A 17,353-nucleotide genomic window follows, 5' to 3' on the forward strand; every position below is an offset into this window, starting at 1 on the left:
AAAAATCATATTTGCAGTTGTTAATCCTCCTCTATGATCAGGCAGTTGCTGGGAAAGATGCTGTGTGTGCGTGCGTGTGGGGTGCACCTCTCCCAGATTGAGGAAGGCCACAGAGTAGCGTGGGTCGCTGTAGTCAGTCCAGCCTTCCTGGCCAGAGTGGTAGAACTCCACGTTTCTGATCTGAGCTTTGCCTTCAGAACAAAATTGCAAATTATGATGACAGAAAGTCTGAGAGTCATCCTCACGACTGATATCCATTCAGTCTGTTTATACTGAAACATTTCCCCTCCCTCCCTCTGTCAGTGTCACTACTACACTCCATCACTGACTGCTGTTTCAACCCCTTCTCCACCACAGCATCCACGTCTTCAGGGCGATGTCTTTTTTTTACCTTTATAGTTGATTCCCTCCCAGGAGTAGGTGCCGACGAGCAGCCTGGCTCCAAACGAGTCTTGCATCATAGTTGGATAATCCTGACCGATGATCTTGATGTTTCTGGTCAGGAGACCAACATCAGCTGCCAGAGTGTAGGAGAAAGTCGTACCTGACACAGAGTCAGTCCCACCTGTGGACAGAAGATGACGCAGACATTTCAGTGTTTGATGGCGTGTTGCTTTGGAAACATCAGTTAATAACTGAGGTGGTTCCTTAATAGTAAGAAGGTAGCCAGCGGATCTATATTACAGGTTTGCTTATAATGTTTTTTTCCCCTCATTAATACACCTTAAAGTTAAATTCTTACAGCTTCAACACATACACATAAAGGCTTTTTATTGAGACTCATATAACCAGACCGAACAAATCCTTTCAGCTGATGTAAAAGAAACACCAGAACAATAACTCCAAGTCCTGAGCTACGACTCACCAATATGAGTGTGGGTCAAAGGCTGGTTCAGGGTCAGGACGAAGCCATCCGCTGACACGGCAGCGATCTGACGTTTTTCCGTCTCCCATGTGGTGTAGCTGCTGGTGGAGATTACAACCTCGTCTCCAACCTGAAGCAGGCGTGTCAAAAAGTGAACACTTCCAATGAGAAGTAATTAAAGTAAAGGTACTCGACAATCTGGTAGAAGGAGAATAAATTGATTTTGCTGCTCAAGGAATAAAAATTCAGGACTGTAGTTGGATGTTATACAATCAGCTTTCAACACCCAACACGTGAATGCAGTACGTAGTATAAAAAAATGGAATAACACATTCTAGAGGAAACTATACAGACCTGCCAGTCGACCGACTGCGACAGGGTCAGTGTGTTGGATCCAGCGTTAGCAGTAGCGGCGAGTTTGGTGCGGTAAACATTGCGAGGAAGTCCATAGAGCTCCAGTGTGCCGAACACGCCTGTTGGACAAGAAAATATATTATTTCTGCCATTTTAGATGATAAATTTCTTATGTTAAATTGAATTATTCATTTAAATAAAATTAGAATAACTGTCACTATTGATTATTATCGAATTTAAAATTCATAGAAAATGAACAAAGACATTAATTTGCATTTTGAATACTGCATATTAAGCCTTTCAGGCACAGTGGTCACTACAGCTATTTAAAGACTGTTTTCTTGTGTTTGTGTCAGTGTTGATGGTATACTTGCACATAAACCACTACATTGGACACTGATGTGTCAGTCGATACTCCATTCATAAGTCTAAACGTATGTTGTCCACCTACTTGGCCATGTAAAAAACTCTTTGAAAAGTACATGTTTAAAAAAATGAAGTTCAAACACCTTTTTGTCATGCCTAAAGATAAATAAAAATATTTAAGAAAAAAATCCTGATTGAGGTTGTCAAAATTCATGTATGGAAGGGTTAAGTTAAAAGTTCTGAGATTTTAGGAAACAACAACAACAACAACAAAAAAATGTTCATTTTGTACTTTAGCCTGGTTTTTGAATTATGCATCACAAATAATAAGGATCTGAGCAGGAGTATGGACAGTAAAAAGGGCACATTTGCTTTATGGCTCATGCAAGACAAATCTGAAAACTGTTGGGAATGATGGACTGAGAATGTCACACAGATTTAAAGCCATGTGGTAAAAGCAGTGCATCGATTGCTTCCTTAGCTTTTTCAGTTATATTAGCTTTTAGTTATGTGATGTTTATCATGTAACTGCAAGGTTCGTCTTGTTGCACTTACAGGCTTTTAGAAACGTCACCAGTCTCTTCAGTTGGAGCTATCTTTGCAGTACATACACGGAAACTTTTTTACTACAGTCGAAAAAAAGGTTAGGCAAGTACACAAGTCGGTAGCAGTTTTCTTACCCAAGACTTTGGATCCCTGGTTGGGTCCGTTTGGCAGAGGCCAGTCCGGAGTGCGGTGGTTCCCTCTCAGCTTGATGTACAGCTGACCTCTGAACGGCTCGTCGTTCCATCCCGCAATCAGTCGGCCGCCCTGAAAGAGTCACAGATGTTAACATCACCTAACTCATCGTGCTCAGTCAAACAGTACCTGTGACTTCCACATTATCATGTTATGTAGTAGGCAAATACACACTCAGAGCTGCTGTCATAATGAAATATATGCTGGAGATAAATGCTGATAAATTTATGTTAAAGTGATATTCTGGATGAGGATCTTGGAGAGATTACTGATTACACTGACCTGGATGGAGATGTAGACAGCATCTATAGCCACAGTGTTGTACGCGGGTACAGACCGAGCCTGTCTGGTAGATGAGCTGTTCATGGTGTCGGGGATCTCAAGGACTCCGATAACTGTGAGCTTGTTGAGAAGAGGAGTGTCGGTGTCCAAAACGACCCACTGCCCTGTGGTTTAGCAAGGATAAAGAGGCATTTTTAGTCACAATATACTTATAATAGATGTTTTATTTTCAGAAATTAACATTTTTGACAATTAATTTTTAAACTTGCTCCTAAAAAACAAAAATCTTTTTGTGTTCAAATGTTGCCAAAAAAACTCCTAGTTTTAAGCTTCATTACCTGATGGGATGACCACGTCGGCACCCTCTGTTGGCTCGGTGAAGTTGTTTTCTGCCGAGCCTTTCCAGAAAGAAGCATTGGACCATCGGCTACAGAAAAACAGACATTTTGATGATACACCAAGGCCACACCAGAAAAAGTTAAATGCATAAAACGTCTGATAGAAAGATAATAAACAACTTACATGAAGTTACCAGGTCGGCGGCTAGGTAATGGCGCGAGAGTGGCTGGAGGCGGTGGTGTTGGAGGGATGCAGTTGGGGTAGAAACAGCGGAAGACCGCAAAGTTTGTCTGAACGTCAATCATAGATCGGTCAACGCTGGACCTCCGCCTGCGCTGGCTTGTCTTCCCAGACACTGCAAAGAGAACAGAACAGTGTTATTGAACGCTTTATTCAAGCAAGAGTAACACCCAATGAAGGTAAGATGTACAAAAACAGCAAAGTTGATAAAAAGAAGGATGATAATAAAGCAGGCCTCCCTGAGTTTAACGCTTATTTATATTTTATCACAGCAAACATACTGCACGCTGCACAACCTATTTAACAAATGCAACAATTTCATTAAAAACGCAATTTTCTCTCTTTAAAAACATTCTGCTCCTATTCTAGCAGCGTCATGAAAAAGCTTTTTAACATATAAGACTGAGCGAGAGTTAGGAAAATCCACTTTGTATAATCTCGTTTTATCTAACGCCTCTGTCAACTTAAGGACCGCTTTCTTGTGATTTCATCAACTGGGCACATCAGGAGTTTCGGGCACATCTAGAGCTGCGCACCTGAGATTACCACATTAATGACATCTGCTCTCTTTGACATCATAAAGAGCCAAGGGTAGAGAATCATCAGAAAGTGAGTGTCTCGAGACACTTTGGGCATTTTTACATTGTAGTATTTACACATTATAGTAACATTATATATAGGAAATGCATAAGATCTTTTCCTTTAATAAAATAATACAGGATAAATCAAATAGTACAATATATCCATATTAAGGTGCGTCTAACCGATGTAGTAGAGGTTGTTGGAGCTTTTATTGAAGTACCAATCTCCGTTCCTGTTGTTGCTGAAGCTCAGTGGCGTCAATGAGCCGTTTCTCGTGTCAATGATCTGGAAACTGTCTGGACTCTGCGTGAAGTTGTGGTTGACGATGACATACTGATCCCGCTGCATGCAAAGAAACGTGCGACAAACATCAGTGTTTGCGAAGCCCTATATCGAATTTAACATACTTTACTCACGTGTTCTTTGACGTGATTACCTTAAAGCTGTAGAATTTTCCGCTGTAAGTGATGTTGGTCACGTGATCCACATTTTCAAAATACCAGTTGTACGTCTGTCCAGAGGGCAGCAAGGCCATCCATCCAAACGGATGAGTTAGTCTCTTCTTCAAAAAGGGGACCCTGGAGCTCCCTGAGTTTAATTTAAGAGACAGAGCACACATATTTATATGTTTGTTTACATGTTAGGAGGTTTGCTTTTATTAATGCACAATAATTATCTAACATTTCCTATAAAGATAAAATATTATTCTCTGCAGTTTGTTCCTGATGGCATTTTCAGTTGTTGTAAAATCTCTACTGCAGTTCCTTCTAAACACCAGTAGATGTCAACACAGGTAAGAAAACAAAAACAAATTACAGCTTCTTCTACAACTATATGAGATCTGAAAGTAGCGAATACAGTTTTTTTATACCATGTGAGTTGGTTAGAATGACGTTCTTGGCCACCAGAGAGCTCGGGGAGGGGTTGTTAAATGCCAGACGGTGGAAGTTAACAGTTTCGTCGCACACAGCGGCGGGGAAACCCACGCTCCACTCGGCACTCTGGGAGCAGTGAGCAGGATCCAGCAGGTCGCTCATAGGCACAACTACATGATTTATGTTTCCTGAAAATAAGCAGAAAACCGACTGAAGAGCCAAAACATATGAAGAACATACACATTTACGTTTACTTTAAAACAATCAGAAAGAGTCTTGCTACAAAACATTCCTAATAGAGGAGCAGAAGTGTATTAAGCATTAAGGTGATGCTTAAAATTTCCTTAAACAAGTACACTACTTAGCTTTGGCTGATTATTTAATGCATAATGAAAAAGTAGCAGAATGTTTGAATAAATAGAATTTCTGAAAAGATTAATTCAACATGATTCTTGGAAGGCTTGCATTACGTTTACATAACAAACTGAACCTTTATACACATATAAGAGAGAAAATGGTGAGAAAATAAAATCACTAAAGATTACCTGTGAGGGAGCCATCAGTGTCCACCAGCTGCACTTCATGCTCCCACCTGAAGCCGGCCTTGTTGGGTGAGTTCATGTACTGGATGCCACTGAACCTGGCAGCCCAGCCACCACAGAGCTCCACACACACCCCGTCGATCGAGGTTACCCCGACGGTTGCGCAGGAGCTGCGGTTGAAGTTGATGAACTTGCTGTTAATGACGCTCATGCCGTCGTCGAAAGGCAGGATGACGCCGCGGTGCGTGCAGAAGTCGCTGCCTAGTCCGAGCTCGTCCACGTGACCCACTAAGGTGCTATTGGACACCGTCGCCCCGCCGTCTTCTCCAAAGCCCTTCACAGCCCATTGAACGATACGCTTGGCTTCGATGCCTGCTTTCTCATTGTTGACCATGAGAAAGTTTTTGAACTGCACGGCGCCTACATTGACCCACTCAGCACCCTTTTCGCAGTTCCAGGTGGTGAGAGAACGGAAGACAGCGGGCTCGGGGATCGAGGACTGGCACCCTCCGTTCTTCATGGGGAAAAAGTCTTGGAAGATCCACAGTCCAAACCAGCCCTGAGAGTGCACAGTGTTGTTATAAAACTCACCAAGGGGAACTCTCTTCTGGCAGATGTTTGGGTTGTAGGAAGGGCCATCAGGGCGGTCATGCATGCGGTACCAGAAGCCAAAATGCGTTCCCCCTGCAGCGGCATTGTGGCGAATGATGTTATTGGGATTTGTGACCCAGTAGCCGGCGGGAGTGACGTCATCATTTAGCAGGCTGGTGCTTTGTTTGACAAACACAGCCAAGTTGTACTGCAGGATGTTCTGTGTCTCAATGCCGTCCTCAATGAAGAAAGCCCCACCCATGATGTTGTAGATCACATTGTGCTCCACCAGAAGCCGGTGGGTGTTGTGGATTGTTACGGCCCTGTTGAAGGTCTGATGAATCGCACAGCCCCTCACGTACGACTTGTAATTGATGTCTCCCATCAGATGCCAGTGGATGGGATAACGTCCCAACCTGAAGGCCTGTCCGGCGTGAAAAACCTGCAGAACAACAGCACAAAGACTTCAAACTTTTAACACACTAATAATAATTTTAAAAGATACTATAGTATAGAAATGTTTAGAGAATGAAAATACATTTTACCTCAACATATTCCAATCGGCCAATCGCAAGATTCTCGTTTGGTCTGGGGGCGTGGAACATGATGCAACCTCCAAACTGATCGCTGCCGGCCTCCTCTCCAAACCGTCCTTGGAAACATGTCTGGGTGGTAAACTCACCTGAAGGTCACAGAAGTGCAAAAATGTATTAAATACAGTGTTGCTCTTGTCTCAGAATTAGTATGCAGATACAGCAGAGGAGGGTTCAAGCTATATATACAGAAAAATATTTTACTTTAAGGCTGACAATAACAAAAAAAACCATCTGATGTGTCTGAAGAAAATCCTCATCCACCATTATCCATCACTAAGTACCTGTGTTGAAGCCGCCCGGGCAGGCTTCAACCTTGTCATTCCATTCTTGATTCTGTGAACCTCGCACGACGATGTTCCTGGTGAGGAGCCCCACCTCAGCTCTGCCCTCAAACACCGTACCATCAGGCAGCGTCACGGACACCCCGAGGTGAGTGTAGTTCAGCGGTTCGGTCAGGGTGAGAGTCATTCCATCAGCCGACACAGCGGCAATCCTCCTCACCTCATTCTCTCCTTGACTGTGCCTGGAATATAAATAAATATATTTTTACCCCTTCTGCAGATTTATTAAAACCTTTTTTTTGGAATGCATAAAACAGTATTTCAGTGACGTTTTGTAATCTTTAATCCTCCATTCATTTGATTGTCAGCAGTTCCTGGCACACATTTCCCCGCTATCCAGGTTAGCAAAACCAGAGAATCGGAGCGGCGGTAGCTACTGCTACTCAGCTAAACCATAAGATTGAGCTTTCAGCAGGGCTAGTTTATTCTGTTCTTTGCTTACTACATAATCTTATTTCACATATTCATTATAGTAATAAAGTGAACAACATGTTCTGTTTTTTAAATATAGGGAACTAGAGATGTTAATTCAATTAGCTGCTAACTAGCATCCTGCAACAAAAATGCTAATTGCTGCAATTTATTTAATATACTGTTATGTTGCACATTTTTCTCCACATTCCACATCTTTAGGTAACTAAATGAGCACATTTATTTAAAATATTTGACCAATTTAATAGACAAGTATATTAAAGTCCAGTTTTCTTTCCAACTGGATCTTTTTTTAATTGTAAAAATAATTTTAGGATTATTAACACAAATTTTAAAAAGTTGAAAATTTGGCTTGAGATGATATCAGCTGCTAATCACTTTAATTTTACATTTTGTTGTCCATTTCTTTTCGCAGTAAATTAAACATTTCAATTAAATGCATGTAGTTCCCATGTTTTGGCTTTATAGCTCAGATGAATAACTTGGATTTATGCTTTTATGAATCAGTCCTCAGCTGTACCTGTGTCCAGTGGTGGCAATAACGATCTCATCTCCTACTTTCCACGTCACCGCCTTCATCAGGTTCAATGTTTTTGAGCCACTGTTTGCTGTTTGGGCCAAGTGGGTCCAGGGGATCGGCACAGGAATACCTGATTTTATAAAAAAGGTCATTTTAAACTTGAGCAACTATTACAAAACTGGTCCACTTTGGGGCTTATTGTTTGATTATTATCCTGGTTCCTTAGAAACAGATGAGGTGACAATAATCACCTTGAGCACCAAGACCTAAAAATGCTGTCAGCTTACTATTACATGATATTATTACATGACATGCAATGCGTGTTTTTGAAATAATTGGGTCAAAGCTATTTGAGGTTTCTGTTGCTGAACGCCTTCTGTTTCTGACTTTACATGATACGATCGTGCACCTCAAGGGTGAAAGAAGTATTTATTTCAATATTTACTTCAGAAAAATGTAGGAAAACAACAATATTAAAATGCAACTTGGTTATTCATTTTAATGAGTGACAAAATCTGTGGAATTACAAACAAAATGTAACATCTGTATTAACTCATAATGAGTGTTTTGTTGCATTTAAACAGAACAATCTTAAAAAAGATCCTAAAAAAATGTAAGAACTACAAATTAGGATGTGGAACTTGATTTATACCTGATCTATACCTTATGTGTGTTTATGAATATAAATTTGTGTGTGCATACCATGGAGGTCCAACACGCCCTCTCTGACAGCCAGTGTCTTGGCTCCATAAACAGGAAGTTCAGGTGAACGCAGTTGACCGTGAAGCGTGATGATGGCTTTGTGTTGGAACGGCGCTCCCTCCTGTCCGATCTGGAGCCGACCGCCGTCGGTGATCAGTATGTTTTCTGCCTGCAGCTCGATGTCGGCTTCATCGAACACTAACGTCCCTCCTGAACGCAAAAAGAACTTGAGTTTCTCTGACAGTTTGAATTTCGTTCAATTTTTAAAAAAATATTTTACCTTATTCTGCAACAGTTCTCCAAATTTTGCATTTTCACAAACACTGCATCCAACATAGTTTACTTTTTACACAATGTCTGAATGTAAAAACACACACTAAGAAGTAATTTTTGCACCTTGAATAAGCAGCATTTTGAGCACAGGTGTGTTGGTGTCCAGCAGGATGGTCTGGCCTTTAGTAATAACAGCAAATGTGCCCTCCTCTGGTGGAGACAGACCTCCCCACGTGAACTTGGACGACCACACGTCAATGTAAAAGAAATCTGCGTTGTCCTAAAGAACAACAAAAAACACTGGATGAAAATATGTAATCAGAAACAATAAAATCAGTCAGACAGCACTGTTTCCGTCCTTTGAAGCAGCGTAACTTTACTAAACACAAACAAATCAACCTCACCATCTTGGCGATGCCTTGGTTTCCGATGTTGACTCTGACTTTGGTTTCCTGAGATTGCCCCTGAGCGCTGGTCACGCAGATGATGTGCGTGCTGTTGGCGGACTGCACGTCACACACGGACTCTGCGATCGTCACGTTGATCTCGTTAATGTCAGTGCTGTAATATGGGAGGGGGAGTGAACGCAAGCAAGAGAGACAGACTGAAGAAAACCTATTATGGGTTTGTAACTCTCTTTTTATTCAGTGATCTCCTCAGTAATCTTTCTTTAAGATCAACTCCCACTTTGCCCAGTTATCCAAATCGGAAACTTCTGGAAGCCAGCCGAGGGGCAGCACCTCGTTTTTGTGAGTTTTACATTGTTTAAAAAGAGCTGATGGCAGATGACTGTGTAAAAAAACAAAATTATGGTCCTTAGTGGTAATGAATATGTGTGCAGACACTAATACAGTTCATTATGTGTCAAACATGCTCAACAAAAAGCAGTATTTGTAATCTATTAGTCAGGATTGTAATCCCCGTGTTCCCAAGCAGAGAAAGTGAAAGCAAAAACAGATATCTTTTGTCGGCTGAGCACTTATTCTTGATCAGTGATCCGATCCATGCACTCTCAATTGAGTGAAATGTTTTCTTCCTTTGCTGTACCTGAAACCAGAGCCGGTGATTGTGAGCCGGGTGCCTCCAGCAGTGCCGCCTCTGCGAGGAGAAACCTGAGTGATCACTGGAGTCAGCTGAGATCTATAGGTGAAGCCGTTTGACACGTTGACCGCATCATGTGGGTTAATGACGGCTACAACGCAGCTGACCTCTGACTGAGTGCCTGCAAGGATACAGGACACACACGGAGTCACACACACAGACAGACAAATCACGCAACAACAAAATCTTCTCATCATCCATATCAAGTTATCTTCTTATCAAATGTGACCGTTTTCTGCCCTGTGACAAGGCTGACAGCATTCCTCGTAAGCACAGTCTGTCTCCTTTAGGGAATTCAGTTGGTGTCTTAAACCAGCTACTGATGTGATAATAAATATTTTTTTTGTCCCTAAAAACACATATGGTACTTTAAAAGGTAAAATAAATTAAATCTTGCTTGTCACGGACATATTTTTTAACTATTTTGCATTTAGCAGCTATTAATATTATTAAAGCTGTGGATCTGGATTTTAGAAGTGAAGGAGTTGTGAACTTTTTTGTTTGGTAATGTAACAGTGCTGCTCAGACTTTTCACACTGCACAATCTCTAATTTGTAACAATCTTAGTTTAATTTTTTGTGAAGCAGGATACCATCAGCAATCAGTTTTCCTGTAAAAATCATTAAATTCAACATTTTTGGAGCTACAGACCAGAGTTTAAATTGTGACCAGGGCACGCATCCAGCAAGGATTCACAGGCTAGCCCAGATCCCTCATCGGTTAAGCAGAGTTAAGCGTCACCCCCAATGTGTTCTAGATGAGAAAGCTACATTAAAGCTAATGAATCCCTCTCTATGCAGCTCACAGAGAGGTGGAACATGGGCAAAGCAGCACCATGCGACGTAGAAATGACTTCTTCCCAATGTGCAAACCCACATCTCTGCTACATAATGCCTAACACTAGCCACAGAGTGTGATACACTACTGTGCTGTCGGGGTAATGTGTCTTCTTTCCAACTAATGGAAAGAAATGTTCAAAGTACACTGCAGTGCATTACTTAGCAGTAATAATAGCAACGTTTATAACCCTAGAAATCAATCGCTGTGCATGCCATGGCTGCATTTCACAGCATGCACATTTTCAAAACTCACATTTTATTAGTGATATTAGTGATTGCGATTTTTTTCATCTGCATGATCATCTGCTTTAGGTAAAACTTACTGTTGTGAGGTGGAGACTGGCAGTACAGATGGGTGGATGTGGATGTTTCTCTGTGAACCTGGCATTCCTCCCCACAGATCCGCACAGTGGAGTTGAGTGGATCAAACCCAGAGCCCTGGATGGATAGCAGCGCACCGCCACCGAAACTACCTGAATGGCAGATTAAAGTGAAACAACTAATTTAGTAGGCTAATAAAAAACTGATTAGAGGATCAAAAGAAACGAAAGAATAAAAGAAAAAGACAAAAGCTGCACAGTTTATTTAACTGTGAAGTATTTTGAGACAAGATTTTTAAATGATCAGTTCTTCTTTTATTTGATTCCTTTTTATAAACAACTTAAAAATAATTAAAATTATCAGAAAAATATAATTATTTCTTCCTTTTTTATGTAATTAACTCTATACCGTCAGACAGATGCGACTCTCACAAAAATTCTGAATGCATCCAACATTGTTATTCCCGACAGCAGGTTTTCTCCCTGGAGACATCATTTGTTCTGTTTTCTTAATTCTGTTTACTTTATTGCTTTATATTCAATACAAAAAAAGTTAAGAGGAATGTTAGATATTCTTCAAATTAAGTAACCCCAGTAAATATGGATTTATGCATCTACAGAAAAAAAACGATCTGGTTTTATTTTTTTATTTAACGATTAGGTCTGTCTGTGTTTTCTTGTTTTTCTTTCCCTCAATATGGTAAATGGTAAATGGCCTGTATTTGTATAGCACTTTTCAATAAGCATGATTTAATAAAATGCAGATAAACAGAGAGTTTTAATATTGCTTACCTTCACTGGGCTGCACACTGCTGAGCGTCAGTTCATATGTGAACACGGCTCCTGACTGGGCATAACCTTTGACCTGGTGATGCAGCATGACTGGGTATGTCGCCCCTGGATTGCTTCCTGCGGCAAACTGGACCTGTGTGTCGGAGACCGTGGAAACATTGCAAGGGACGCCATTTATGGTGATGGTGATGAGCTGAGAGTCATTGCCGAAGCCTGAACCTGTCAGGGTGATGACGGACCCGCTCGGTCCTGCAGGAAATAAACAGAGGAGATGAAGAAACTGTATAAATAAAGAATCTGAGATATGACTTGTTGCTTTATACATATATTACGGTACTGAATGACACATAAATCTGTAAATGTCATGAGCTGGAATAATATTTTATCTGTTCAGTAATAATAATGATAAATTAAGGTAAATGAGACTGAACCAATTTCCAAATTTCAGTGACTTTTTTCTGTGTTCTTCTGTTTTGCTTAATTTCACTGAATCATCTTGCAGAAACTGCATTAGCCTCTGCTTGTTATCTTTCTGTCATCATAGTTACCTGTGGTGGGGCTGATGGAGCTGATGACAGGAGTGTGGGCGGTGGAGTAGGTGAAGCTGAGAGGAGGATACTGCACAGAGAAGACCTGCAAAATGACGGTCACCAGCCCCACAGTGTTAGGAGGCGTCAGGCAGATAAGACGACCCGGCGTCACCTCCTGAATCTTGCAGGGTTTCCTACCGACCATCACGCTTGTGTTCCCTCGAGCGAAGCCATTTCCTGTGAAGATAAGTGGCGTTCCTCCCGCCAGGCTGCCCACGTTGGGGTTCAGGGTTGCTTGTGCCTTACTGCTCAGGGTGACCTGACCAGAAGCGAGGCCTTTGCTTCTCACAATCACTTTGACTGAGTGGTCACCTGCAGGCAGAGCGCTGACTCTTGCGCTGATGTTGCCGTCGGTCACAGCGGTTACTTCTAGCTCTGTCAACCCAGCAAAAACTGCCACATCATCCACACTGCTGCCAAACCCTGAGCCAGAGATGGTCACAGTAGTGACATCATCAATGCTGTCCGGGGAAATGCCGGTAACTGTGGGAGTGACGGACGAGGAGTAGCGGAAGGAGCAGTTTGAGTGGCAGGCGCTTTGGATTTGGCCCATGTAAAAGATGACATCACCGATGTGTGGCTGAGAAGGCGCCGTGTCGCAGATGATCGAAGTGTAATTAAGAGACTGGATGCGACAGAGCTCGCTGGCTACAATTACAAGTCCCTCTGAGAAGCCAGAACCGCGGATGAGGAGCCTAGTGTGGCCAGTGGGGCTTCCAATAGGAGGCGAGACTGAGTCAACCACTGGGAGAACCACAAAGCGACGCTCAAGCTCATTTGGCACAGCGATGACGGCGCTGCCTAGGTTGTTGACTCTGACGGCCACAGGGAGAGCAAGGCCAATGGGAAGTTCACTGCTGGGACTGAGCTGGCAGTTAATCTCAGATTGGGAGCTGTTGATCACCTGACAGGGTTGATCTCCCACCATCACCTGCAGCACACAGAGCACACCACTGTGGGTAACAAGTCTGAACAAGAGTTATATCAAGGCTAATCGAGTCAGTTAATGACAACACATTTATTGGTCAAAGAACTGAGATTTAGGATTAAAATGACTTTTCTAAATGGTACAATGAAATTAACTATGTGTTAATTGAAGCTTAGGACTAAGCATGTGTGCTTGAATGCTTTCATTATAATGACACAAGTGTTTTATTAATTTAAGTACATTGCATTAAGGTCTTACAGACACAAAATCCTTACAACTTCATTTAAACCACTCCTGTTTTTAATATACAATTAGCTAATGTTAGTGTTCATTTGTTTAATCTAAATTACTACTTTCTTCAAAATCTTAGCTAACTACCGAGCTTTCCAGTATGCTTTAATGAAGCAATGTTATTTGTGCAAATGCTTAAGTGTCTTGTGTCTGTATTCTATCTTATGGTGTCGAGAGGGGTTGGGGCAAGAGCTCTGGTTGCAAAATGACTTTTGGATATATAGAAGTCTAATCCCCCCAATACTTCCCTGATGAGTTGCTGATTGAAGTTCAATGTTTTTCGTTTGCATCAGAAACCTGGGCAAACTCATTAACTAATGGCTTTTTCTGCACACGACAATGGTGAAACAACACGCTCTCACTCCCAAAATGTAACATTTTATGCTAAATATCGATGACGATGACAAATCATTGATATATTACACTTCCGGGTGCCCAACACGTTCCTATATTACGAGATTGGAAAAATGAGGAAACATGAGAACCGTTGGAATGAATCTACACATGTACATTTGTTTTACTCAAATCGCTTTGGAAAACATTATCTAACGTCATTAAAGTGCTGGTTAAGGTTAGGGTTAGGGCTGGAATACATGGCTGGGACCTGTATTACCGCGGGAGCGTCATTCTACTGGATTTCATCCGTAACCCGGCGCGTAGCTTTGCGTTCCTCAGGAACACCTCGGGTCTGTATAAATTGTCTGTATATTATGCTGCGGGGGTGAGAACGGGCTGGGTGAAAACACTCAGTATCCCAAGCAATATGTGAAGTCACAGTGGCCAAGCCCATTGTTTATGTACAGTCTATGTTTTATTGGTACACTTAGCTAACAATGTCAACTGCATGCTTTTCTAAACAGCCTATTAGGTAAGAATTTATTAGCTAGCAATTTATTTCCATTTTTTGACCACTGTTTATCTTTTTAAGTCACATGCAATGCTGTCTGTTTCTACTGTTTATCCATTAGTTTTAGTTCTCAACTTTTAGATCTCAACTGTCAAATCAAACTCAGATCAACAAATCATTTAATTTAATTGTAGTTTCTTTTCCTCAGAATGCTTGATCCAGTCTGTCTCTGGATAGCACAAAATATCCCATGGAAATGACTGAATAGAACTGCCACTCTAATGTTCCAGACATTTTATTAAATAAAGGCTGAATAATTTAATCAGGCCATTCAAAAGATTCTGGGAGCGCCACAGCCTGTACTGTTGTTTTTTTATTGACCTATATTATATATCAAACATTTACGTCATACTGAATATTCTCTCCGGCATCCTAAAACGAAGTTATGTAGTAATGTTGTATTTTGATGTATAACATGGGTCTTTAAGAAGGGATATGCAGGACAATCACTGACCAAAGAAGATATTTTACATTTAATTCATTCAATGATGCAGTCTTAAAAAGTTCTGCTAACCTCGTTAGCACAGGCCACGTCGCTGAAGCTTTTGCCCTTGATCTGGATCGCTTTGTGGTATGAGCCCTGGTTGGGAGAAATGGAGTAAACCATGGGAGTGGTGCAGGCGGAGGTGCTAAGGGAAAGTGTATCAGTCTGATTGGACTGTTGGCACTGCGGGGAGGCAATGCACTGTGGCGCTGCTCTGGAGACACGACGTGAACCTGTAGTAAGTAGAGATCATTACCTTTGATTTTACCTTAGAACTGGATAAATCAATCATAACTTCTTATCCACTTATATTAACTTACTTCCAGCCACATGTCTGGCCTCAATGCCCTTCACTCGGACAGAGACCTCGCTGCTCTTTTCCTCCCGACTCTGGACTCTCACGACTCCCTGCAGGAGTCTGAGGTTGGCATTGTCTATGTAGCCACTGCTGTAGTAATAAACCCCGGGCGCGGTGAAACGGTAGCTGAAAAATCCTGAGGGACACGAGACCCAGATTGTAAAGACGTCACATCAAGTCATGATGCTGTGCGCTTATCTAGTTCAGTATGGCTCACGCATGTTGAAAGGTGTAACACAGCACACTCATTCATGCACAACACGTGTAAGCTTATCATGACATCGCTGTACATACACTAAATGAAAGGTGTCCAGTCATTCTCATATACAACTCATGAAATCTAGACGTAATGAGGTCATGTTTTACAAGCGGCTACAGTGTGCAGCACAGCAACAATAAACCAGAGTTCAATATCATCAACATGGAGTAAGTACAAATCAGAGTTTATTACTTTTTTATAATGATTTCTGAAAATTAAACTGTTTTATTTGTTTATAATACTGTTTCCTTTTTGGGCGGGAATATTCCATTCAAAGTTTTGAACTTCCTAAATCCAGTAAATAAAACAATTTCAGTTGTCCAGTGTACACAGGGTGAAGCACAGCGATCAATGTGGGATAAAATAAAACTTTAAATGAGAGTCCGGAGGATTATATCTGAATATTTAAAGGGAAACAAAGAAGAACCATAGCAACACAAACTTAATTAACAAAATCACACACTGAAGTTATGGTGGATTGTTTTGGTGATTGGAGATAAAGAAGGGAAAAGCTTTTCATAAATCTGTGCACAGCTGACTCTGGTTCTACCTTGGGCAGTTTTGGTCTCTCCACTGGTGAAAGGTCCTCCTTCATAAGAGGTACCGCTTGGGCTGGAAACACTGAAGACCCGGTACCCAACTTCCTGAAAGGCTGGTGCCTCCCAACGCCACATTACCGTGTCGCCAATGAATACGGTGAGTGAGGCTGGACTCCACGCATTTCCCTGCCCATAAACTGGAAAACGCATGGTTACGTTGAATAAGACTTACACAAAGAACCAACAAACACACACATGGATTAAAGTGTCTGATATCTAACACAATCTGAGACATTTCTTTGTGAATCAGTTGCATTTTAGTTGCATAGAGACTACAGGCGACAACTTCCTCGCAGGTGTATGTTTTCTGTAAGTTAATCCTCTTTCTGTTGTACACAACTTCAGCTTCTCAGATTTAGTTTGACAGCTGCACAAAGCACAGAAACATAAAACTACCGCGATCGAATCCCTGGTTGGTAACGATGTGGGTCTTCTCCTCTGATTGCACAACACACTGCAGCTCATTCTCTGAGGCGGCCGTCACTTCACAAGCAGCGTTTCCTGTCACAACGCAAACAGAAAACATGAAGGAGATCAGTGATGCAGCTCTGTTACACCGTTTTTAAATATTTGCAAGCTTTTGCACCATCATTAACTTCCATTCATATAAATTGCTTAAATATATTTGCTAGTAAAACACACGGTTGGCATAATTACGACTGGATCACATGTTGCTTACCAACAGACACAGTGTTGTCAGATACGTTGCTGCTGAACCCAGAGCCAGAAACGGTCAGCTCGGTTCCTCCCATCAAAGAACCGAACAACGGCGAGACGCTGTAGACTTCCAGGATGTACTCAATGGTCGTGTTTACACCATTGCTGTAAAACAAAAAAACAGACCAGCTAAGGTAAAGGCATTAATAATAGACTTATGAGAATTAATCTTAAACTGTGTCATTTGTTTTGGTATCTATGGCATCTTATTAAAACCTAACTTTAGGATAATTTCGACCAAATTTTTAATCACTTTTTGACAAATGATTCTGTACATGCAGTTTGTATGCCCCGGTGACCACTGAAATCAAAGATCATTCAGATAAAGCTTTGAAATAAGATGGCAGCATTTGCTCCAAGAAGTTCTTTGGAATGATTTGGGTCAAAAAATCATTCCAAAGAAAAAATGTACAACAAATGATGTTTTCTACATCATTTGTTGTACATTTTAACTGAAAAAAAAAATACCCTTAAGAATTTCCTTCATTGTCCTCATGAATAATGGTGGGAATACAAATACATGGCACCAT

General features: G+C 41.4%; 1 protein-coding gene across 2 annotated transcripts in view; it reads right to left on the reverse strand.

Moving 5' to 3' along the window:
- The window catches only part of pkhd1l1.1 (PKHD1 like 1, tandem duplicate 1), a 44,817-nt gene that overhangs the window by 7,797 nt on the left and 19,667 nt on the right, over positions 1-17,353 (reverse strand). For both annotated transcript variants that reach the window (XM_014339612.2, XM_005940926.3), the window contains exons 34-60: positions 16,786-16,928; positions 16,503-16,607; positions 16,058-16,243; positions 15,211-15,384; positions 14,921-15,123; positions 12,239-13,211; positions 11,691-11,939; positions 10,902-11,051; positions 9,686-9,860; positions 9,043-9,199; positions 8,762-8,918; positions 8,366-8,575; positions 7,664-7,793; positions 6,652-6,893; positions 6,320-6,456; positions 5,187-6,216; positions 4,638-4,829; positions 4,203-4,354; positions 3,949-4,108; positions 3,128-3,299; positions 2,944-3,032; positions 2,606-2,769; positions 2,266-2,395; positions 1,220-1,338; positions 866-995; positions 392-565; positions 88-191 (exon numbers count right to left, since the gene is read on the reverse strand). In XM_014339612.2, the coding sequence (XP_014195098.1) occupies positions 88-191; positions 392-565; positions 866-995; positions 1,220-1,338; positions 2,266-2,395; positions 2,606-2,769; positions 2,944-3,032; positions 3,128-3,299; positions 3,949-4,108; positions 4,203-4,354; positions 4,638-4,829; positions 5,187-6,216; positions 6,320-6,456; positions 6,652-6,893; positions 7,664-7,793; positions 8,366-8,575; positions 8,762-8,918; positions 9,043-9,199; positions 9,686-9,860; positions 10,902-11,051; positions 11,691-11,939; positions 12,239-13,211; positions 14,921-15,123; positions 15,211-15,384; positions 16,058-16,243; positions 16,503-16,607; positions 16,786-16,928 (6,007 nt within the window). The remainder of the gene's footprint in view (positions 1-87; positions 192-391; positions 566-865; positions 996-1,219; positions 1,339-2,265; positions 2,396-2,605; positions 2,770-2,943; positions 3,033-3,127; positions 3,300-3,948; positions 4,109-4,202; positions 4,355-4,637; positions 4,830-5,186; positions 6,217-6,319; positions 6,457-6,651; positions 6,894-7,663; positions 7,794-8,365; positions 8,576-8,761; positions 8,919-9,042; positions 9,200-9,685; positions 9,861-10,901; positions 11,052-11,690; positions 11,940-12,238; positions 13,212-14,920; positions 15,124-15,210; positions 15,385-16,057; positions 16,244-16,502; positions 16,608-16,785; positions 16,929-17,353) is intronic.

This window comes from Haplochromis burtoni, unplaced genomic scaffold, assembly GCF_018398535.1.
Source record: "Haplochromis burtoni strain Fernald_Lab_line unplaced genomic scaffold, NCSU_Asbu1 Contig_171, whole genome shotgun sequence".
Classification (NCBI taxonomy): Eukaryota; Metazoa; Chordata; class Actinopteri; order Cichliformes; family Cichlidae; genus Haplochromis; species Haplochromis burtoni.